The 24,351-nt window shown below is 44.3% G+C and overlaps 1 protein-coding gene across 3 annotated transcripts; it reads left to right on the forward strand.

Annotated features, from left to right (window-relative positions):
• The first annotated feature begins 348 nt into the window (after positions 1-348).
• LOC126988034 (uncharacterized) lies at positions 349-23,517 on the forward strand. Of its 3 annotated transcripts, XM_050845777.1 has the most exons (9): positions 351-1,532; positions 2,166-2,232; positions 2,407-2,547; positions 3,318-3,445; positions 3,874-3,999; positions 20,909-21,107; positions 21,849-22,070; positions 22,425-22,611; positions 22,946-23,517. In XM_050845777.1, the coding sequence occupies exons 1-9, from the start codon at positions 760-762 to the stop codon at positions 22,960-22,962; spliced, it is 1,860 nt and encodes a 619-aa protein (XP_050701734.1). In that variant the 5' UTR covers positions 351-759; the 3' UTR covers positions 22,963-23,517. The 3 variants fall into 3 exon arrangements, 2 of the variants coding, with proteins under 2 accessions (XP_050701734.1, XP_050701732.1); XR_007741399.1 differs by lacking the exon at positions 22,946-23,517 and having other exon boundaries at positions 349-1,532; positions 20,909-21,151; positions 22,425-22,661; XM_050845775.1 differs by having other exon boundaries at positions 355-1,532; positions 22,425-23,517.
• Positions 23,518-24,351: the final 834 nt, after the last annotated feature.

Genomic DNA, 24,351 nt, shown 5'->3' on the forward strand with positions numbered 1-24,351 from the left:
GTCAGAATCCAGCCTGAGGTCACATCCAGCCTTGCCTTCCCTACCATTACATAGACTTACCTCCCCACCTATGTTAAACAGTCAGCCTCCCTCTCCTTTGTTATCTCTACCCCTGTCACCTAATACCCCGTTTTTCCATGGTGCCTGACTCATTAATCACTGCCTTACACCACTGAGCAATCCCCTCCACCCTGCCACACACACCCCTGCTATAGACAGCCCTTGCACGCACCTCCGCGACTCACTAATCACTGCCTTACACCACTGAGTAAACCCCTATCACCCGGCCACACACACCCCTGCTCTAGACAGCCCCTTCACTCACCTCCGCGACTCACTAATCACTGCCTTCCACCACTGAGTATCCCCCTACCACCCTGCCACACACACCCCTGCTATAGACAGCCCTTGCACGCACCTCCGCGACTCACTAATCACTGCCTTACACCACTGAGTAAACCCCTATCACCCTGCCACACACACCCCTGCTATAAACAGCCCCTGCACTCACCTCAACCGCTCAGCCATACATCTACACCCATACACATTAACATCAAACTGTCCCACCTTTTCTACAGTCCCAATCCCTTCCTCCCACACCCAACACCAACCCTGGCTTTCGTTTCTTCCTCTCCACACATTCACTTACACTAAACCCTGCCAATATATCCCCTGCCAGACACACACTTCAACACCAATCCTACCACACACTCCTAACATCAAACCTTGAACCATTACCACCTCCCTTTTAGTAACATCATGCTCACCCTTCTCATCATCACCCTATCCTTCACCACCACTACCTCCACCTCCTCCTCGACCCTCCAGCTACCCGTCCGCGAAGTCCTGACACTCGAAGACCCCGAACTCAGTGTCCTCGACTTCATCAGACTCAGTTACCAGCCGCTGCTCTTCCCGAAGGCTCTATCTAGGAACACACTCGCCGCTCTCACCCCTTGGACCTTCCCGAGTCTTACCACGAGTCTAGAAGCTGCCACCACCTTCTGCGTCGCCTCAACGGGATCACAAAACCACGACGATGATTCTGAGACGGTTGATGACGTGAAAAAGAAGAGTGAAAAGAACAGAGAAGCAGAAAGTGTAGAGAAAGGAGAAAGTAAGGAGAATGCAGACGCTAAAGAGACAGAAACGGACGTGGAGAAGATCAAAGGGAAGAGAGATGAAGAGAAGTTGAACGTAGAAGGAAAAGCAATGAAAGAAGAAAGTAGAGGTCGTGCAGAAACCAGTGAGGAAAACGAGGAAAGAAATACAATAAAAAGAAAAGGAAAAAAAGAGAATGAGGATATAAAGGAACGCAAAAACACGGAAAAGGAGGCCAAGAAAATTAGTGACAAAACAGAAGGAAGAGGAAAAACGATTAGTACGGAAGAGGAGGGAGGGAGGGAGAGGACGGAGGAAGGGGCAAAGAAGAAGGGGAAGAAGGAAATACCCATGTCCCTTAGGAGGTTTGGCATGGAGGGCCCCGGCAGAGGATGGGTCAGTGCCTTCACCAGCATCACAAAGGAGCTGGGGTGAGCGTGTGTGCGTGTGTGTGTGTGTGTGTGTGTGTGTGTGTGTGTGTGTGTGTGTGTGTGTGTGTGTGTGTGTGTGTGTGTGTTGGGGGGAAGGGAAGGGGAGTACAGGAAACACGTATAAGATCTCATTGTAACGTCTTAACGATTATATACTTATTTTTTTCTCTCTTTTTGCCTCCTTTTTTTTCCCTTTTCTCTCTACCTGTTTCACACCTTTCTCTTGTGGGCTTTGAATTGTCATCTTTCTTTTCCTCTTTCTCTTCTTCAGTTTACTTTCTTTGTGCGCTTTCCTCTTTTATCTTTCCTTCTATTGTCCCTGTTCTTCTTTTTGTTCCCCCTTTCCTTCCTCTATCTTCTAATGTGTTTACTTTTCTTTCTCTTTATCTTCCTGTTTCCAAGTGTTATTGCCCTACATCTTTACCTTCTCTCCCCTTCCTTCTTTCGTTATTCATCTTCTGTTCATCTCTCTATTCATCCTCCTCTTCTTCCTTTCTTTCTCTTTACCTATGTCCCAATCTTCACTCGCCCTCCTTTTAGCTATCTCTCTCTCCTGCTTCTCTATCTTCCTCTCTTCCTCTTCCCATTTTTTTTCTCATTTTCTCCACTCTCACCATTCTCTCTCTCCTCCAGGACAGCCGTGACTCTGCCGGGTGTGTTGAAAGATGCTGACCTGACCTTCCTTGACCTCACCAAAACAGTATGTATGTGTGTGCTTGAGAGAAGAACACACACACACACACACACACACACACACACACACACACACACACACACACACACACACAGATTAAGTTATGCCTCTTGCTAAATCCACCCTTTCTCACTCCCTTCTCTCCGCCTCTCCCTGCCTTGCCCCGCCCCGCCTCTCCAGGGTCTGAGACATGTCCGCGTGGGGTGGAAGGGGCGGGGTGAGGGTGACGGAGACAGCAGCAGCGCCGGGGTGGTGTGCGTGGCTGAGGGCGGCCTTACTCTCTCCCTCACGCCCTTGCCCCCCTCCCTCGCGACCCTCCAGGTAAGCACAAGAAGAAAAGAAAGAAACTGACAATAGCGAGAGAATGGTGAATAAGAACACAAGGAGAAAAGAAGGAAGAAAGAAAATGAAAGGTACAGCGCCCACACCTGCTTGTTACTCACCTTGGTTTCCTGTTACTCAGCTTAATATTTAGGTTATTTTTATTGTTTTTTCTTTTTATTTTAGTGTTGAGATGAGTAGTAACCACGTCTGGGAAGGAGGATAATAGAGGTTGGGGTTGAACGAATTGGTTATTTAATTGTCAGAGTTGGTTAGATTGATTATGACTCGTTAGGTTAGATTAGGTTAGGTTTGTTAGGTTAGGTTAGGTAGATTTGTTAGGTTAGGTTAGGTAGATTTATTAGGTTAGGTTAGGTAGATTTGTTAGGTTAGGTTAGGTTAGGTTAGGTAGATTTGTTAGGTTAGGTTAGGTTAGGTTTGTTAGGTTAGATTAGGTTAGGTTTGTTAGGTTAGGTTAGGTAGATTTGTTAGGTTAGGTTAGACAGGGTGAGGTTTTGTCAGCCAAGATGAGGTTAGAGTAGATTGTCATAGTTAGGTTAGGTTGATTAAAATTATATTAGGTTAGATGCTTTAGATATATATTTACTTATCTTCGAATGTTTAATGAAGCTAAGTTAGGTTAGAGTAGGTTCTACGAGGTTAGTTTGGTTAAGATTCATATTCACTTATCTTGTAGTGTTATTGATATTCTTAAATCATTATACAATTTCAACTACATTTCTTTTTTCTTTGTATATTATCGTGTCCAGTGCGAGGCGGGCCAGTGTAGGGCGACTGTTGAAACCCATCAGGAGCAGGCCGCCGCCCCGTCAGACTTGTCCTTCCTGGTGCAGGCCGCGATGCACCCCCAAGCCTGCCTCTACGCCCCCCCAGGATGGTGAGTCAGGCCAACCTTCTTTGAGTCATGTTCTGTCCCTCTGAGTCTTGTCTTTCCTCACTTATCTCCTATCTTCTCTTATGTATCAGTCACGCCACCTTTCTTCTCTAATTACTATCTTTATTTCACAGTTGCGTTGCTATTCTCTTCTCCCTTCTCTTCAGGTCAACCCTTTCTTCTTTTACTTCTAAGTTTGTAAGATACTTCCCAAACCTCAATGTCGTTTCCTTTCCTCTTCTCTCCTTTCCTCTTTTCCTATCTTCTCTCCTCTCCTGTCCTCTTCTCTTCTCTTCTCTCCTTTCCTCTTCTTCTCGCATCCCTTTTCCTCTTCTCATCTCTCTTTCCATACTAATCGTCTATTCTCCCTCCTCCTCCTCCTCTTACTACTACTACTACTACTACTACTACTACTACTACTACTCCTTCAGGCAGTGGGCAGCAGCAGCGCTCGAGGACTCCACGCTCTTCGTCTTCACTTTTGAGGACGACCTGGTCATCAAGGAGGATGTGGTGGACCAGCTATTCAAGGACGAGGAGGAGGAGGAGGAAGACAGGTGAGAGCTTTATTCATTTATTTATTAATTAATTTATTTATTTGTTTATTTGTTTAATCTCTCACTCTTGTTATGGGATGAGCTTGTAGTGATTTGTGGCTTTCTTCCCTTTTTTGTTTTGCTCTTGAACTCAACATCATTATCTTTTGTTTAACGTCAGATTTTCCCATTGTTCCTTGAGGTTAGAGGATCGATAATACACTTTCAATTATTATTTTTCCATTGTTTTGTCCCTCAACTGCCCCCTTCAATGAAACACACACACACACACACACACAGACTTGTAACATTAGCTGTGGAATGAAGTGTCGAGATCGAATCATAACAAGTTCCACTCAACCAGTTTTCGACGTTCTGTGAGTGTGCAAGAGTACGGTAACAAGACGAAACAAACGCACACACACATGGTTGCTATTCTCCGTAACGAACAGAGAAACAACCATCTCGCTTTTCCATCACATTCTGGAGTTGGTTGTTGGTCAAGTCTTCTTATTACTGGAGGGAGATACTGTGTGATGTCCAGTAATGATGGGGAAAAAAACTGACGGGACCTAATTGTCATATGTTAACAGAAACCGCAATTAGTTTAACTTGTCCATAACTTAAGGTTCAATATTCGTATCGTTGTTATTATGACTTTGGTGTTGGCTAAGGAAGACATTGTTGGATTTCCCGTAATGGTGGAAAAAAAGTGACGACATCATTTTCATTAGGTAACAGAAACCACAATTAGTTTGACTTCTCCAGAAATCAAGGTGAAATTTTTGCGTTATTAATATTCTGACTTTGGTGTTGGCTAAGGAAGACATTGTTGGATTTCCTGTAGTGATGGAAAAAAGTGACGACCTCATTTTCATTAGCAAACAGAAACCACAATTAGTTTAACTTCTACCCAAATCAAGGTGAAATTTTTGCGTTATTAATATTCTGGTTTTGGTGTTGGTTAAAGAAGACATTGTTGGATTTCCTGTAGTGATGGAAAAAAGTGACGACCTCATTTTCATTAGCAAACAGAAACCACAATTAGTTTAACTTCTACCCAAATCAAGGTTATGTCTTTTGCATCGTCATTATTCTGTTTATTATTCTGGTTTTGGTGTTGGCTAAGGAATACACTGTTGAATTTCCTGTAATGAAGGCACAAATAGTCACTGGACCTCATTTTCATTAGGAGACAAAAAACACAATTAGCTTAACTTCTACCCAAATCAAGGTGAAATTTTTGCGTCATTAATATTCTGGCTTTGGTGTTGGTTAAGGAATACACTGTTGAATTTCCTGTAGTGATGGCACAAAAAGTCACTGGACCTCATTTTCATTAGTAAACAGAAACCACAATTAGCTTAACTTCCCCACAAATCAACGTTATGTCTTCTGCATCGTCATTATTCTGTTTATTATTCTGGTTTTTGTGTTGGTTGAGGAATACGATTATTGACTTGCGGTGCGGATGAAAGAAAAACAGTTACTGCTTCTTACTTCTCCTCAACAATTTGGAAGAGACTTAAATCAACGTTAAAATTTTTGTATCATTATTATTTTGGTTTAGGTGTTGGTGATAGGAATACATTGTAGGACTTGCTTTCGGTGCAGAAGAATGATATAAAAATAGTAACTGCTTCTTCCTCTTCTTCAGCAAATTGGAGGGACTCAGCTTGTCTTGTTACAATTCTAGTTTTGGTGTTGATAAAGTAATATACACAGCTTGGCGTTTGGTGTAGGAGAGAGAAAAATATTTACTCCTTCTTATATGTTTTTTCAGCAAACTGTAAGAGATTCACCTTGCTCCTCATTGTAAAATATTAGATTATTATTATTAAGATACAGTAAAGGGCATCAAGGGATAATAAATAAATAAAAATCACACAGACTCAAACCTCAATGAACAGACATGGATAACAAGACTAAAAGACGTGACAGTGAAATAAGAATAAGTAAAGGTGGGGCCCAAAACAACGCCTGATGAGTTAAGAGGTGGGCGTTGCAGGAGACAAACCGCTCTCGCCTCACTTTCGACAATTAGCCCAAAACACGCCGCTGTCCATCACGCAGAAGAAAGGTGTTTGGGTCCTCTCACCTGCCTCGCCTTCGTTGCAGTAATACAGGTAAACAGGATCCTTCACTAATAGTCCAGGTAAATAAAAGTCGTTTCTCGTATCTTTGGCTTAGCGTCGAGGGAAGGGGGGGGGTGATGATGATGATGAGGAGGAGGAGGAGAAAAGATGCGAGAGAGGAGAGGAGGAGGTGGAGAAGTCAGGCTTGGATGGAAGGAGAGGTGGAGAAAGGAAAGGAAGAAAAGAAAGGAGAGAAGGGAAGAGAGAAGGAGAGGGAAGAGATTAGAGTAGAAAATAAAAGGAAAGGAGAGAGAGGAGGAGAGATAAGGAAAGAACAGCTCACATGTATATTGGTCAAACCGGAAATGCATTCAAGAAGTACATATCGCATTCTTTGGAGCAAAAAACAAAAACAAAAAAAAGAGAGAAAGGGACTTCCTGTTTGTTCCCAGTACTGACCCTGGCCAAAAAAAAAAAAAGATGTATAATACTTTCTTCCACGTTAACAGCATCGCCGACAAACAAGCACTATTTTCGGCATCTCCTTTACAGACAAACGCCAATTTCCTCCACTAATAATAAAACTAAGACGTCAACAATCCAGAATGTGTTGAGAAGCGAGATAGTTGTTTTCCCTCTTCGTTTAGGAGTATAATAACCGCTAATTTTGTCTTTTCCTTCACAAGCCGTCCAAGCAGTATCGTCCTCCACTTATAAGAACACCTGGTCAACATCAACTTCAAAATATGATACGAAACGAGATTGTTGTGTTTCCCTGTGTAATAATGAATGTTGTAACCTCTAATTTTGTCTTTTCCTCCACAAGCCGTCCAAACAAGATCTGCTTTCACTAATAAGAACACTTGGTCAACATCAACTCCAAAATACGTTAAGAAGCGAGATAGTTGTGTTTTCCTCTTGGTTAAGGAATATTATAGCCTCTAATTTTGTCTTTTCCTCTACCAGCTGTTCAAATAAATCTCCCTCACGAATTAGAAATCTATGTCAACAGCAACTCCAAAATACGTTAAGAAGCGAGATAGTTGTGTTTCTCTCTTCGTTAAGGAATATTATAGCCTCTAATTTTGTCTTTTCCTCTACCAGCTGTTCAAATAAATCTCCCTCACGAATAAGAAATCTATGTCAACCGCAACTCCAAAAATGTAACGAGAAGAGTGACGGTTGTGTTTCCCTGTTCATTAAAGAGAATAATAACCAGTAATTTTGGCTTCTTTACAAATAAACAGCATTTTCCTTCACTAATAAGAACACTTAATTCAGAAACAGTTCCCCAGTATGATTTTTCCCTCTTGTTTTCTCCCTTCCCTCCTTCATCCCCTTCTTCGTTTCTACTTGTTTGTTCATTTTCCTGGTCACCCTCATCTTCATAATATCTTCCTCTCTCCCTTCCCTCCTTCATCCCCTTCTTCATTTCTCCCTGTTTTGTTCGTTGCCCCATGCAGTCACCCTCGTCTCCATATCTTCCTCTTTGTATTCTTCCTTCCCTCCTTCATCCCCTTCTTCGTTTCTCCCTGATTTGCTCGTTTTCCCAGTCATCCTCGTCTCCATATCTTCCTCTATGTTTTCTCCCTTCCCTCTTCGATTTTCCTTGTTTGTGCCCGATTCCCCAGTCATCCTCGTCTTCTTGTCTTCCTCTTGTATTCCCCCTTCCCTTTTTCATCCCCTTCTTCACATCTCCTTGTTTCTGCTCGTTGCCCCAGTCATCTTCGTCTTCGTATCTTCCTCTTGTTTTCTTCCCCCACCAATAAGAAAATGAGGTCAGCAAAGTAGTAGGTAATGGTGACAGTGACGGGACCAAAATAATTCGCAAGCATAATCAAGAATTTGCAGCCCAAAAAAAATGACGTCGAAAAATTTTGTACGTCGAATTTCCCGGCCGGCCGTGCGGCCAGTCAGCCGCACGGCCAGCGAGCCGCGAGTGAAGGCAGCCGCCGAGGGGACCTCCCACTACCCAACCGGGAGTGGTCACAAACCTACCCAAAGTGACCATTCCCCCACCCACCCACCCACCCACCCACCCCACACACCCACCACCTTCCACGCCATCGTGTCTCCCCGGAGGCCTGAGCGTCACCCTCCTGCCGGGGATTGGTCCTTTCGCGCCGTGCCGGGGCGTCGCCCTCCTGCCGGGGATCGGTTAGCGCGAGCGGTGACTTGTTCGGGGGATCGGTTAGGGGCGTCCTTTCGCGCCCTCCTGCCGGGGATCGGTTAGCGCGAGCGGTGCCTTGTTCAGGGGCTCGGTTAGGGGCGTCCTTTCGCACTGTGCCGGGGCGTCACCCTCCTGCCGGGGGATCGGTCCTTTCGCACCGTGCCGGGGCGTCGCCCTCCTGCCGGGGGATCGGTCCTTTCGCGCCGTGCCGGGGCGTCCTTTCGCCCCAGTGCCGGGGGATCGGCTAGGGGCGTCCTTTCGCACCGTGCCGGGGCGTCACCCTCCTGCCGGGGGATCGGTCCTTTCGCACCGTGCCGGGGCGTCACCCTCCTGCCGGGGGATCGGTCCTTTCGCACCGTGCCGGGGCGTCACCCTCCTGCCGGGGATCGGTTAGCGCGAGCGGTGACTTGTTGGGCGGAGGCCTGTGGCTACCTTTCCCCTCCCTCTCCTCTCCCGCTATTGATTTTTTTCCAGTTTGCCAGCATGTGTGTGCGTGTCCCCTCTATGCCCTACCCTCGCGAGCGGTGACTTGATGGTCAGTCTGAGGGTACCACTACCCTCCCTCTACCCGCTATTGATTTTCAGTTTGCCAGCATATGCGTGTGTGTGTGTGCGTGTGTTACTGTTGATTTTCATATTGACTGAGTTATATCGATTGTCTTTTCAGTGAGGGGTAGGAACGGGAAAAGTAGATTTTATACATTTTTATTGAAATATAGTGGAAAAAAATGGTATGACAAGTTATTATATTACCTTAATCTAGTCTATTTTATTTGTTCTTTCTTAATCCAGGCTAATTTGTTCTTTCTTAATCCAGACTAAATACATGCTAAGCCTAAAAACTAAAACACACAATCGCCATAAAAAAAAAAAGACATATTACAAACTAAAACCGTACAGGCTCAAAGAAATACAATGGAAACCCACCCATCCTACCTTTTTTTCCCTCCCCCAAAATAAATCCTAATTGAAAGAGACATATTACAAACTTATGTCGTACATGCCCAAAGACAGCCCATAAAAGGATGACAACACGAGTACATATACAAATGAAAAAAAAAATACACAACACAAGTACATATATATAAAAAAATAATACACACAGAGCGAGTACATATATAAAAAAAAAAGATTGTTAAGCACTAAATATAGGAGTCTCATCAAGAACATTTATAATATTATTCACGTCCATGCTATGAGAAAAATTCAAAGAATTGAAAGCTGAAGGAAGGTCAGTGCTTGAGAAGCTTTCATTTGTTTCGTCCGCACAAGCCGCATTGAAGGGCCCGGTTGTGGCGCGAGATTTTCTTCAGCCGCAGCTGCTGCACGCCGCGCTGGTGGGTCTTCAAAGACGAGTTTCTTGGTCACAGAGAGATTTTTTTTCATTGGTTTTTCCCCGACCGTACGCCGCTGCTGAGGAGAAGAGACCCGCCTCACGTTTGGCCACCTGAAGTTTTTTCTCCCAACTTTATGGAGGCTCTTCTGAGACAGTCTTGGGTCCCGGTGTTCTTGCTGCTTCGGCAAATTATTCTTTGTCATTCTTCGCCGCCGTTCTTGTCCCCGGTCGCGATCTTGTCGTCTCTGGTGCGTCTCCTGCTGCTCGCTACGCCCCTGCTGCTGGAGCTGCCGCAACACTTCCGCCATATGCTGCATTTTTTTTTCCAGTCGTGATTGACGCATTTCATGATCTTTTTGCTGCAGACGACTTCGCCGCCGCTCTCGCGATTCAGCCCCCGACGGAGAGTCAAGACACACCATCACCGAAGCGTGTCTGTTGTTGTTGCCGTGGACTTATGAAAAGATAGAGAAACATTATTAGACAAAAAATCAATCTCTCTCTCTCTCTCTCTCTCTCTCTCTCTCTCTCTCTCTCTCTCTCTCTCTCTCTCTCTCTCTCTCTCTCTCTCTCTCTCTCTCTCTCTCTCTCTCTCTCTTTTGTAAGAATAAAAAAATACTTACTATGCGTTACGCTGGCCGGTGGGTCGTTCTTCAGACGAGACACTGGTAATGGAGGTATCACATCCTTCAGAAGTCGCAGAAGCCCCTCTCTCAGCACGCGCCGCCCCATTTTACCGACATCTCCCAACGCGCCGCGGTTGTTGTTGCCCAATGACTCGCCCGTGATGTGTTCACCGGTAGACTTGGGAGTTTCTGGAACATCCCCCACCTCACCACCAGGCTGTTGTTGTTGTTGTTGTTGTTGTTGTAAGTTCATGACGGCGAAGACTTCCTCCATGACGCTCCTCTCGCAACGTTAGGGGACTGACTAAGCTACCCGGGGTTATTTGGGGCATATGCGCACACTACCACAAGCCTTTTCTTCTTCCGAGGCTACCCCAGGTTATAGGGGACACGCCTACACATGTATGCAAACACGCGCGCACATGCCCAAAACCACAAGCCATTCTTCTTCCGAACAATAGGAAAGCGTGAACAAACTCACACCCACCCGGTCACGTCGCACGAAAAAAAAACAGAATCCTGTTCTTAATAACTACATATAATTGCACACACACACACACACGCCATAAATGAATAAGCTACATGCTACTTCTCTACAGTTTTTACACACACATACACATTATTATCATGTAACATTTAATAAGTTAGCCACATATCTTAGAAATACAATGCTTGTAAGTCAGTCCTTGACTAGATTGACAAAATGTTTTTTTATACATGGGGCATTTTAAACATTCTATAAGCATATGTTAACACCTTTCTGTCATTCTTCAAAAAATTTCCTAAATCATAATTATCTTTCAGAAACTGACTAGTCCTCTCTAAGCCTATTTTATTACATAAGTATACGAATTGAATGCAATACACGCCACAAACCAGAGTTTTGTCCGACTGTAATCTTGCGGCAAGTTTAAAAACAGGATAATCTTTATGCTTATTTAAGAAACTTCGAAAGTACTTAGAATATAATGATGGGGTCAGGGCGTATGTGTCGAAGAAATATATACACTTATCACTAACATAGAACACCACCCAGTGACCCATTTTCGAAGCTTGCGATGCGCCTAACACATTAGCAATAAAGACAATGGGCTTGTCTGACTCACTCCTTAGATTTAATTTCGCTACATCGTCAGCGGGAAGACAGCCTAAGAAATATATATTATTGTGATAAAGTCTTCCTTGTAGAGCTTTCATAATTTGTTGATTATTCATTATGCTCTAGTGTCGCAAGACACGTGCCTCTCCGAGTTGATTGACAACACTCCCTTTGTATCCCCAAAACAGATAATTACTAAATTTTCATCCAAGCCTTTTTTAAGCTGAAGACTTATGCGTAAGTTTCCACTGTGTTCAAGAGGCACTGTGCCTCGTATGTCTTCCGGTAACAAACTAAAAACAAACACTGTCCTTCCTTTCTTAAAGCTATCGTAATCAAGCAAAGTGTCATTTTCTACTCCTAAACTATCTAAAATATCATAATAGACTCGCGTACACTCGTGGGGAAAAGAAACCGTATTTTTATACATATTCATACCATTGACAGAGACTGTTAGTTCAGACAAATCAGCATTCTTGAAATACAAGCCATTTTTATTATATACACCCGAAAAGGCCCTCATGTCAGCCATAACGATATATAAACGCTCTGGAATGACATTTCCCCACGGTTGGTCACAGACAATACTTGTCTGCTGTTTGCCGAGAACCAGAGATTTATATAACGTCTTGTTAAATATTGTACGCGTTATTTTTCCTGTCTCTAATTCTTTATTTAATGCAAGCAATGCTGACGGATAGGGTTGGAGTCTGGTGACCCAAAGTTTAGCAAAATCAATATGGGCACGCACAGCACTCCCATCGCCGTCAGTGTTCAAATACCAAGCTTCGTTAGCTAACTCAAGCCTTATTCTCAATGGGATGTCGTCGCATAAATACTGATCACAAGAAGTAATGTCCGACATTAATTGGAAGGTGAGATGAAGACCGTGATCTTTGATATCTTTTAAATGTCTCTTGTATTTGCTCCCAAGGCTAGTGAAGTATGCGGCGTCATAGGTTTCGGCTACGCCTGCTCCACCCGACCTGTTATCTTTGAGGAGGTTTCCTATTTCTCCGAATGATTTGAGTTTTAACGTGGAGAAGGTGGTGAGCATTTTTAGGAATGACCAGTAATTAAAGTATGGGTTACTTTCAACCATTTGATCGCCTACATACACCTGAATTGATTTGAACATGGTATTAGCAGTGCCATTGCAGAATTCGACATTGACAGCCTCCTCGACTTTTGTTTGTCCATCAGCTTGAGTGACACTTAATTTCAACTCAAGAATTAATTTAGCAAGATCGATAAATGCCCTTCACCCCGGCACGCGGAACTCTAGGTACTTATCTTTTAACCGGGCGTGGCTGGACAAATTTACAGGTAAAATGTCGACAAGAGTTTTAGACGCAATAGAGCTCTCAACCTGGCGTTGTCTGTTGATTCTAGGGAATTCGTCAACCACACTGAGCGCATAATCAGAAATCGGAACGGAGGGAGCGGCGGAGGCCATGCTGTTGTCGCTTTCGTCGCCCGCTATATACTAATGGAGACACTGGTCGCGGGAGCGGGCGACGTGTTAACTTGATAAGAGACCACTCACTAAAAAAAAAATGGCAAGCCCACGCGCGCGCGCGGGTCAGAATGTTCCCACCTTCCCTTTTTTTTTTCATGAGTGTCCACCGCACCTCCACATTACTAAATTATATCAAACACATCGCTGTTCTTTCTCTTGCAACCACTTTTCCTTTTATTAATTTTTTTTTTCTTCTTCTTGTTTCGCGAAGTAACTCTTCTTTTTTTTCCTCCTTTAATAATTCTAGCACCTACGTCACTTAAGGCTTCAATACCTCTTTTCTTTAAAGCGCCTCTCACACTTCTTTGTCCACTGCTCACATCCTGGATAACATCTTGAGTAAACTTAAGCGCTGAGGGCTTAACGGTTCTGAATAGAAAGGGCATTACACTCTTGGCTAGGTTTGCGAGCGTACTAAAAATACCGCCACCTCTTTGATGTAGTCTTGCAGGATGGGCGAAATGCACAGTTCGAATATTGTCAAAACCACCCCCCACCTGATGTGGAAAGCTACTCAAAAGACTTGAAAATTCACCTCCGTAGGCGGAAGAAACACTGTTCGCGACGATGACTGCATGACCACTAGTTAAAAAAATATAAAGCGTCATTTTATAGCTACACAGTGGTTTGTGTCTGTCGCCCATCCCCGGCAGTTGAGGCTTTCGCGGGAGATTCTTCGTCCCCTTCCTGCCCCAAGAGCATTACCTTAACGTTATTCAAATCTAGTTGGTGGGCAAAGATCTTAACTCCTTCAAGTAGGCCACGTTCCATTCATGATCCATCTTTCCCTTCGTCCTACGCCGGTAGGAAAATGACTTTTCGAATGTTTTTTTTCTGCTTTACATAATCACCAAGCTCATTGAGGCAACATTTAAAATTATCGCGTCTGCTTTGCTTGGTGTCCGACATTAAACCGTTCACATAATGCATATCTCTGCTGGTTTCAATAAAATATCTTGACACGTCATTATATTCTACAGATTCACCCTGACAAAATTGAGTCACCATACCCACCACAATGGGATAATTTGATTCCGTGGGTGGTTCCTTCACTACCAGCGACCCCACATTCGGTCTGTCACTCCAAACGACTCTGTTCAAATTATAAAGTTGTTTCCGATTTTCAAAGAGATTAGCATAGCCATACACTTCAGCCAAGTCCTTGGCTATACCGCTAAGTTTAAAACTGCTGGCGTTGATGGTGGCTACTAAACACACACTGTCGTCAATGAACTGGCGATCGGTCATTCGCCCCTTCACAGGAATGATGGGATAATCTGACATGTTTATAGAAAAAATATATATTAATTCTCGCTCTTACTCACGCTTAGTGTCTCCCTGTCCCGCGAGGTCACACAAGTGCCTATATCCCACCCCAAAACAAAATCCTTTTTATACGCGATAATTCTCCCACGTCATACCCGGCATCCGCGCGGGGGCGGAGAAATAAGGCGTGGGGCGTGGCTTTGCCCGAATTGGGGCACTTCTCCTTCCTCCCCCACCTCCTCCTCCAAACAGTTGCTTCCTTGCCTTATTATTGCGTATAAATGAGGGATCTAAGTTTGTGTTGTGGAAAAGCATTTTAATAAATGGTATATCATCAGCTTTGAAGCCTAATTTGCTGTTGACGTCACTTAAGGTTTGCAATATATCAATGACGTTAAAATTATTAATGGGGCTCAAAAGATTTCCGTTTGTATCCCATGCAATTCCTGGAGTATGTTTCATGAGAGCTAAGAAAGCTTTGGCATAATCCCTTTGAGCTGCTTTCATTCTAACATCAATCCTGTTATCTATGGCGGGTTTCGAATCGATAGTATTGGTGGGGAACGTCGTGAGGACCTATGGCCGCTCTAGATGGTGGGTGGGTGGTTTGGGTTAATACATCTTGCAGCGCGCGTCTCTTTATATTTTTTAATGCAGTTGACGCCTTGACCGTCGAACCCGACAACGGTTTCCGCACTCTCTTTTCTTTTTTTCCTCGTCCGTCTTTCTGTTTCGTTTTATGTTACGGCTCCCCGTAGAAGACTTGAGTAAAAATTGTTCTGCTGTTGATTTCGGGATGAGACAATATTCCTTCATTTTGTTAAAAGACCAGTTATGACACTAGCTGCCAGAGGTAACAGCACAGAGAGTAGCACCGCCCGCTGTGTTCGCAGTATTTTTTTTTTTAGTGTACTTACCTTGTTGGCGAGTTTCCTTATGTGTTTTTTATATTTGTTCAGGGATTTCACAATCTTTGTATTTCGCGTAAGATTAGTTTTTAGGAAATTTAGAAACACTTCTGACAAGCAATCTATATGTTTCTTGTTCAACACTGCAATTACTTTTTTCCGCTTGTCGGGGGAGAGTTTAGCCAACAACAAAACAAGATCCTTGTGAACAAAGGCGAGGGGAGGTGCTTTTTTTTTCTTCTTGTTGGTGAATTCGAGGTCATTAGGAAATATCTTGAGCGTCTATCCAACAGTCTTGACTCGGATCATAACCCAACCAAGATACAAAAAATTGTTTGCGACCGTTCACCACTCTCGATTTTTTTTATGCTGACGGGGAAAACGTCCGGTAGCTGAACTTTGATAAGCTCCTCTTTGTAAAACAAGCCTTGGATGGGTTGATTGGATAAATCTTGCAAGGTATAACCCAATGGGGACTGTCGATAATCCACGCTTGCAATTTTAAATATTTCTTCAGTGTTTTGGATATGAAAGCCTCGGCTAAATTTAGAAGCTTTATCCACGCCGACAAGTTGAACGTAGTCTCCGATGTTCAGCACACGACTGGCTTTACCTTGACGCTTTTCTCTGTTTTTATAATTATGCATTTTCTTAAACTGACGAATGATTCCTCGCGGGTCCTTCATGGCATGTACTTCGGCTGGGGTTTTTCCTAGACGTGCGTGAGGCGTGCGGTTATAGCTCTCGAGTACCTTCTGCAAGATGGAAATATACTCGAGTTTATTGTGAGCTGTCATATACCTATATATTCGACCTTTCAGAGTTCTGATAAATCGCTCAGCAAGGCTGCTTTTTATCTCTTGGGAGTAAACGCTGTACATTTTTATGTCTTTACTTTGCAAATAGGTTTGAAGTGGACGATTATAGAACTCTTTGCCTCGGTCAACACAGAGCCTAGAGACCCCACTGAAAGCAGCGTCTTCCTCTAGCAATGTCTTCATTGCCATTACCATCGATTTTGCATCTTTACGTTTAAGAGGCAGGGCTTTGTACCTTGAAAATGCATCAACGCAGACTAAGATGTAATTATGACCTCCATTAAAGCGGGACAATTCTTTCATGTCCGCGAGATCTGCTGCTATGATAAATCGCGGTTTGGGACTGAGAATAGCGCGTCGCTTAAAATTATGGGGTTGTATCTTATGTAATGTGTGTTCTGCAACCTTCCATAAACTGTTCAACATCGCGCATAGAAACGTCGGGTTCAATGGCTCGCTGCTAAAAATATAGGCCTCACTCCACTTAAGCCTCCAGGTACTTGAGGGTCTTCATAAAGTGACTTTAAAAGACGTGTCTTGGATGGGGCTAGCATATCGCTAACTCAATCCACGAGTACACAACCTCACAGGAGCCGTCGTTCGCTATATTTGATCTCAGTGATAGGACCTCGGGGGTAGTTATGCAGACGTCAGCCAGCAGATAGCCGTATGGTTTTCCCGCAACAGCTCGCTTGTAGATACTGAGAAATGCCTGGGCTCTGTCACGACCATACAATTGACGACCTAGAAGTTCAATTTGACCAAGATCTCTTTGTTTAAGCAAAACGAAATGAGTGCAATTGAGGGATATGCTTCGCGCATACTTTCCCTGCATAAATAAGTTCTGAGAAATGAGTATGGAGCTAAGGCCAAGATGTCTGCCTTTAATAAAAACGTTGGCGACGCTTTCATCATTGGCAGCGCGTAAAAAGTTATCGTCATATACTACTAACATAGATTTATTTTTCTGACAGAGATCAATTTCCTGTTCTGGGTCTATAATGTCCTTACTAAGTATTACTTTATTTTGCAGCTCTGGCAAGTCTTGAATGGGATGATGTGTTGCACCGCAAATAAGAACTCGATAGAATTTGTCACAATATTTCCGCACAAGTCGCGTCACTAGCTGTGTCTTCCCAGATCCTGACGCACCGGCCACAAATATCCTCCCTCCTCGCTCGCGGGGAAATAAATCGATAAGGTCTTCCCCATAACACTCTTCCATGGCAAAAGTCTCGCCATGAGTGAGCGTTTTTTGCCCACTGATTTTAAAAGAGAGGGTGGGTGGGTGTAATGTGCAAGACGATCGTGGCCGAGCGGTTTTCTTCAAAGTATATTTTTCGTCCATACTGATCCGTCACCACTACCGCCACTGAATCTATAGCGTTCTTCGCCAACTTTTTATACAGAGGTCTTTGCACTGAGTAATAATTGTTACTCCCACCGTAAGGGAGAGTGGCTAAAATGTTCACAGTTTGGCTAGCAAATCGCGTGGGCTGGATTATGTCGCAATAGAGGTGGAGATAGTCCACGTCGGCGTGGGGGTCTGGCGGGAAATCGGCATTTACCTGGCGAAGCGAGTAATGTGACTCCTCATCCGTGACGAATATATCATAGTAATGATTAGGAATAAATCCAAGAATAGCCGCCAATCTGGGCTTAAATAATAAACTTATTTTGCAATAATTTAGATTACCGCAGCCATCTATAGAGCGTTTGTGGTAGCATACAAAATAGTTGGTCCAACTCAGTATTCCTACTTCTCCATCAAAATAATCCTTGTAATTTGTAAACCCAAACACTCCATTTAATATAGCTTGCCAGTATTTATTAAGGTCAGCAACAATTATTGAGCTTATTTGCTTGCTCGTTATATTTTCGAGGGAGACAGCGAGTACCGCAACTGTTTTCCTGAGGTGTCATTGAGCGTTTCTGTGTAAACTTCCACTATGGCTTCTTTGTCTTCTCGATGGAGGTGTATACTTCTCTAGGAATAAAAATACCGTGTAAGGCAACCTGATAATCTCGGTCGGGGTGTAAATTTAACGGTATGATTTCATTTTTAAATGAACCTGGCACGTTGTCGGGATAAAGATCGCGGCATCCTAGGCTACTAAGGTATATTATATGTTCGTCCGCGCTCGTCATGTTTGCGATAAAGACTGAGCTTGTTATGGTTTAGGCTTTAGCTTTTAAGTAACAGATCAATGATTGCTTTTAGCGCGAGCTCTGTCGCCGTTACAGCCACTCGCGTGGGCTCCTTTGTCTGAAACCCAGCCCGGTGGGGGAGGGAATCTCCATGCCATTCTCGGGGGTGGGGAGGGTGAGGATAAAGGCGACCGTGGAGATGATGTTGACGCTGCTGGTAGCTGGCGCGATGGGAAGACATTGGTTTCTCTCCTCTTTCTTTTGTTTGATCGATTAACGTTCTCTACGTTGTATTTCCTATATCTTTTTCTCCATAGATTACACGCCACTGGTCTAGTTCCATGACTATACACACCCTCATCACCACTTTCACTTAAAGTATCCCCGACAACATTATGAGTAGTACTACTAGTAGTACTAGCAGTAGTGGCAGTAGTGGCTCAACTAGTAGAAGCAGTTTGAGATGTCCTCCGCATTTGACGCAGATTCTCAGGTAAATCAGGGTGGCCATAATCTCTCGTAAAAACACGAGAAGGATTACCCGGCATGCTGTCATCAGAGAGCAGATGCACTCTTTTGTTGTCTAATGCGCTTAAAGTCGCCTTCTCAATGGAGGTAGTGCATACCTGACCTTTCAGGGTGCGGATGCAATAGAGGCGTGCCTTGTCCACCCCCGCCCCTTGCAGTACCTGTCTGTATTTTTCATGATTATAGTTTCTCAAACTATAGTGAGGTACCCCTTTAACTTTTTTTATTTCTGCATCCTCGCCGCTTGAGGGATCATGCAATTTGATAGAGTACATCTTAGGTTTCAGGCAAAGCACTTCCTTTATATGGGCCGCGCCCACTTCTTGACATACCCCTTGACCTTTCTTGGAAGTGTCATGGGCGGTGGGTGGTGGGAAGTTACTAAAATCCATTATGGATTTTATGAGTGGAAGCGAATAAAATTCACTAATGTCTTGGAAGTTAGAGATGCATATGGTGGCCGAATCTGTGAGAGTCCTATATTTAGTGCTTAACAATCTTTTTTTTATATATGTACTCGCTCTGTGTGTATTATTTTTTTATATATATGTGCTTGTGTTGTGTATTTTTTTTCTTCATTTGTATATGTACTCGTGTTGTCATCCTTTTATGGGCTGTCTTTGGGCATGTACGACATAAGTTTGTAATATGTCTCTTTCAATTAGGATTTATTTTGGGGGAGGGAAAAAAAAGGGTAGGATGGGTGGGTTTCCATTGTATTTCTTTGAGCCTGTACGGTGTGAGTTTGTAATATGTCTTTTTTTTTATGGCGATTGTGTGTTTTAGTTTTTAGGCTTAGCATGTATTTAGTCTGGATTAAGAAAGAACAAATTAGCCTGGATTAAGAAAGAACAAATAAAATAGACTAGTAGGCTTAGCATGTATTTAGTCTGGATTAAGAAAGAACAAATTAGCCTGGATTAAGAAAGAACAAATAAAATAGACTAGATTAAGGTAATATAATAACTTGTCATACCATTTTTTTTCCACTATATTTCAATAAAAATGTATAAAATCTACTTTTCCCGTTCCTACCCCTCACTGAAAAGACAATCGATATAACTCCAGTCAATATGAAAATCAACAGTAACACACGCACACACACACACACGCATATGCTGGCAAACTGAAAAATCAATAGCGGGTAGAGGGAGGGGTAGTGGTACCCTCAGACTGACCATCAAGTCACCGCTCGCGAGGGGTAGGGCATAGAGGGGGACACGCACACACATGCTGGCAAACTGGAAAAAAAATCAATAGCGGGAGAGGGAGAGGGAGGGGGAAAGGTAGCCACAGGCCTCCGCCCAACAAGTCACCGCTCGCGCTAACCGATCCCCGGCAGGAGGGTGACGCCCCGGCACGGTGCGAAAGGACCGATCCCCCGGCAGGAGGGTGACGCCCCGGCACGGTGCGAAAGGACCGATCCCCCGGCAGGAGGGTGACGCCCCGGCACGGTGCGAAAGGACGCCCCTAGCCGATCCCCCGGCACTGGGGCGAAAGGACGCCCCGGCACGGCGCGAAAGGACCGATCCCCCGGCAGGAGGGCGACGCCCCGGCACGGTGCGAAAGGACCGATCCCCCGGCAGGAGGTGACGCCCGGCACAGTGCGAAAGGACGCCTAACCGATCCCTGAACAAGGCACCGCTCGCGCTAACCGATCCCCGGCATGAGGGCGCGAAAGGACGCCCCTAACCGATCCCCCGAACACGTCACCGCTCGCGCTAACCGATCCCCGGCAGGAGGGCGACGCCCCGGCACGGCGCGAAAGGACCAATCCCCGGCAGGAGGGTGACGCTCAGGCCTCCGGGGAGACACGATGGCGTGGAAGGTGGTGGGTGTTTGGGGTGGGTGGGTGGGTGGGGGGGGGGGGGGAATGGTCACTTTTGGGTAGGTTTGTGACCACTCCCCGGTTGGGTAGTGGGGAGGTCCCCTCGGCGGCTGGCTGCCCGCGCGGCTGGCTGGCCGTCCGGCTGACTGGCCGCACGGCCGGCCGGGAAATTCGACGTACAAAATTTTTCGACGTCATTTTTTTTTGGCTGCAAATTCTTGATTATGCTTGCGAATTATTTTGGTCCCGTCACTGTCACCATTACCTACTACTCAGCAACTATTTCAAAACATGACGATGAGCGAGATGGATTTGTTCCCCTGATCTTAGTAGAAAATAAGCACCATTAATTTTGGCATCTCCTTTACAAACATACAAGCACCGTTTTCTTCACTATGAAAACAAAAATAGCAAAAAAACTGATTCAGCAACAATCCAAAAATAAGATAAGCACAAATATATATTTTTACGTGACATTATAGACAAGCAGAATGGCTGTATTTCCTAGTTCAATAAGAAAATTTTAAACCACTAACTATTTCCTTTAGCACCGAGAGACATCGAAACTAAATAATCTAAAGTGACAATCTATTCTTCCCCTTCCTCAAGATCTCAGGGAACACGAAGACAGCGGGACCAGGAGGAGGCAGCGGAGGCACCTTCACTGTGGAGGGCGCTGCCGAAGGGGTCCTCGCCGCCCGCCCTGCTGCTGTGGGGGGACCAGAACCCACTCCTCCACCTGCTGCGTCGCTACCTGCTCTCCGGCCGCTACCTCCGCCGCCACGCCTTCCTGCAGGAGTTCCAAGTGGTGGGTGACGCCAGGGTGGAATTGTGGTCCCTGGCTGTTTGTTGGTAAGGCTGTCACTTTGTTTTTCTCATTCACTTTCTCCTAATCCAGTTTCCTTCTTTATAATATTCGTCAGTCTTAGCCTTTAATTTTTTCCTTCCTCTCTCCTTATCCTTATATCCTCTCTCATTCACTTTCTCCCAATTCAGTTTCCTTTTCTATAATATTCGTCAGGTTTAGCCTTTTCTTTTTTCCTTCCTCTTTTTCCTTTTCTATAGCCTATCCTCTCTCCTCCCCTTCCTTTCTTTATCATCATTTCTCCCACTTTTTTTACCCCTTTCCCCTTTCTTCCTCTTGTCTGTCTTCGTAACCTCCATCGTTGCCTCTCGCTCTTCCTTTCTTTCCTATTTTCCCTTATCTTTTCCTTCCCTTCCTTATGCCATCTTCCTTTCTCTCCTGTTATCCCCCTTTCCACTTTTCACTTTCTTCATCTCATTTTTCTTTTCTACCCCCTCTCCATTATCCTTTTCTCGCCCTCCTCATCTCACCTTCCTTTCTCCCTTTTGTTTTCCTCCTTTTCTTTTTCCTAATCATTATTCCTCCCTCTTGTTCTTCCCTTTGCTTCTTTCATCTTCATCTTCATTTTTTCTTGGTTTCCCCTTTCCCTCGTTCTTCATCTCTCCCTAATTCCTCTTCTTCTCTCCCTTAATACCTCCATGTCTCCCTCCCTCCCTAATCCTCCTCATCTCTTGACCATCACAGGATCGCGACTTGCTGCCCGATCTCGTGGACTGTTCGAAGGAGTGCCAGAGGTCAGCTGTCGAGGTCTTCAAGCTCCTGGATGCTGACGGGGACCTCGAGCTGACCCCCGCTGACGCCACGCTGCTCACCCACGCCTCCTTCACGTCCCTCAGCCACCAGTTGGATGACCTCGTGGATGAGCTGAAGGATCTAGCGAAGGAGCAGTGGGAGGAGGCTGTGGAGGTGGGTGTTGGGGGTAATGGTGGTGATGGTGATGTAGGGGGTATAGTTGTAGTGGTGTGGTGGTGGCCGAGTGGGTAGAATGTGTGTAGTAGTAACAGTAGTAGTAATGGTAGTAGTAGTAGTAGTAGTAGGAGGAGGAGGAGGAGGAGGAGGAGCAAGAGAAAGAGAAATAACAGTAATAAAATAGGAAGAAAAAGACCTTAGTTGTTTTGATTATTGTATTATATTCGAAAAAAACAACTTCAAAGCCTTTCCAGTCAAACATCCAGTTGTCACACTCCTCCTCCTCCTCCTCCTCCTCCTCCTCCTCTTCTTCCTCTTCCTAATCTCCTCCTCCTCCTCCTCCTCCTGCAGGGCCCAGATGAAACACGGGCAGGCTTCCTTCGGCGGGCCAAGGAGCGACTCTCAGCCTCGGCCACGGCGGCGGTGCGGCGCTGGGTGGCGGGCGACCTCGAGGAGACGGAGGAGGAGGCGTTGAAGGAGCACCTGCCGGCCCTCCACGACCAGGTCCTCGCCGCTAGAGCGACCACGGCGCCCGGAGGTAATGTAGGAGAGGTTGTTGTGTTTGTAGTATGTTCGTTTAATGTCTCGTTTTATCGTAGTACGTTCGTTTAGTGTCTCGTTTTATCGTAGTATGTTCGTTTATCGCCTTGTCCTTCATGTATTTCGTTTGTTTCTGTCGTTGTCGTTGATGTTTGGTTTTTATTTCATTCGTACAAGATCTGAAGTGCATGAAAAGTCTACAACAGGGTCTTATTTTAGCATGTGTGAGTAAATTCTTAATTGGTGTTATCTGACTCCCTTCCACTCCTCGCTACTCTCTCCCTTTACTCCCTCACTCTCCTCCTCTCCTCACTCTGATCCATTTCCCTCAGACAAAGAAGAACTGTAGTCGCCTCGCCAGCCTTCCATACCCTCCTCCTCACTCCTGCCTTCACGAACCTCTCTCTGTCTCCCGATGAAGGCGCATCAGTAGCTTCCTTCACCCCGTCCTTCATCGCCTCCACACAGTAAAAACAAGAACCAAAAAGACGTGTATTTATTTATATTTACTGGTAACAGGTTTCTCCTATGCACGAGGAAGCCATCCGGGTCTGGTAAAACATAGAGATAAGGTTTTAGCGAAGATGTGTGGAAGTTATTTTTGGCTTTGTAATAAACTCAGGTAATAGAGGTTAATTACACTTACCTGGATGAATATGCAGGAGAGAGAGAGAGAGAGAGAGAGAGAGAGAGAGAGAGAGAGAGAGAGAGAGAGAGAAGAGAAGAGAAGAGAAGAGACGAACAGACAGACAGACAGACAGACAGATAGATAGATAGACAGACAGACAAAACAGACCAAATTTTTTACACTTAATAAAACAAACACATATCAAAGTTAATACTGACTCACCCGCTGACAGGAGGATAAATACGAACACAAACAAACAAACAAACAAACAAAGAACTATAGACAAGACAACACTGGAACAACATAAAGAGGAACGTTAATTAAGGAACTTGTAAACAACCTTCGCGACACACACACACACACACACACACACATATACACACACATACACAGAAAACGCTCGCTGGGTCGTTGGTTCAAGAATTGTGTTATATCGTTGCATTATATAAATATGGTGTTGCTTTTTATTATCTTTTTTTCATTATTTTTTTCTTATTCTGGAAAATCATCGGATCCTAGAATGTTTTTTTTCTCTTTGTATATATTTTTTTCTTTCATAATATTCAAAGTCTGTTTCGTAATCACTTTTGTTTTGTCGAGCTGGCCCGGTATGTATTTTTTTTTTTCATTTTGTTTCTTTCATAACATTCAAAGTCAGTTTCGAAATCACTTTTTGGGGGGTCGTGTGTCTTTTTTTTCATAATATTCAAAGTCTGTTTCGTAATCACTTGTTTTGTCGAATTGGCCCTTTATGTTTTTTGTTTTTTCATTTATTTTCTTTCTTTCATAACATTCAAAGTCGGTTTCGAAATAACTTTTTTGGGGTCGAGTCTGTCTTTATTTTTCTTTCATAATATTCAAAATCTGTTTCGCAATCACTTTTTTTTTTTTTTGGGGGGGGGGGAATTCATGATCTTAATCTGCTCTACATCAGGGAGTTTGTTTGTTTTCTTTATCAACGTTTCCCTTCCCCTTTCACCTTTAATTATTACTTCCATTCCCATAGTTTCTACATCACTGACTTCACTTTCTCATACTTCGGATATACATTGTCACAGAAGTTTCATTTACAATCTAAGTTCGGTATTATAAGATACTTTCGCTTCTCAC

This window comes from Eriocheir sinensis, chromosome 67 (assembly GCF_024679095.1).
Source record: "Eriocheir sinensis breed Jianghai 21 chromosome 67, ASM2467909v1, whole genome shotgun sequence".
In the NCBI taxonomy this organism is placed as follows: domain Eukaryota; kingdom Metazoa; phylum Arthropoda; class Malacostraca; order Decapoda; family Varunidae; genus Eriocheir; species Eriocheir sinensis.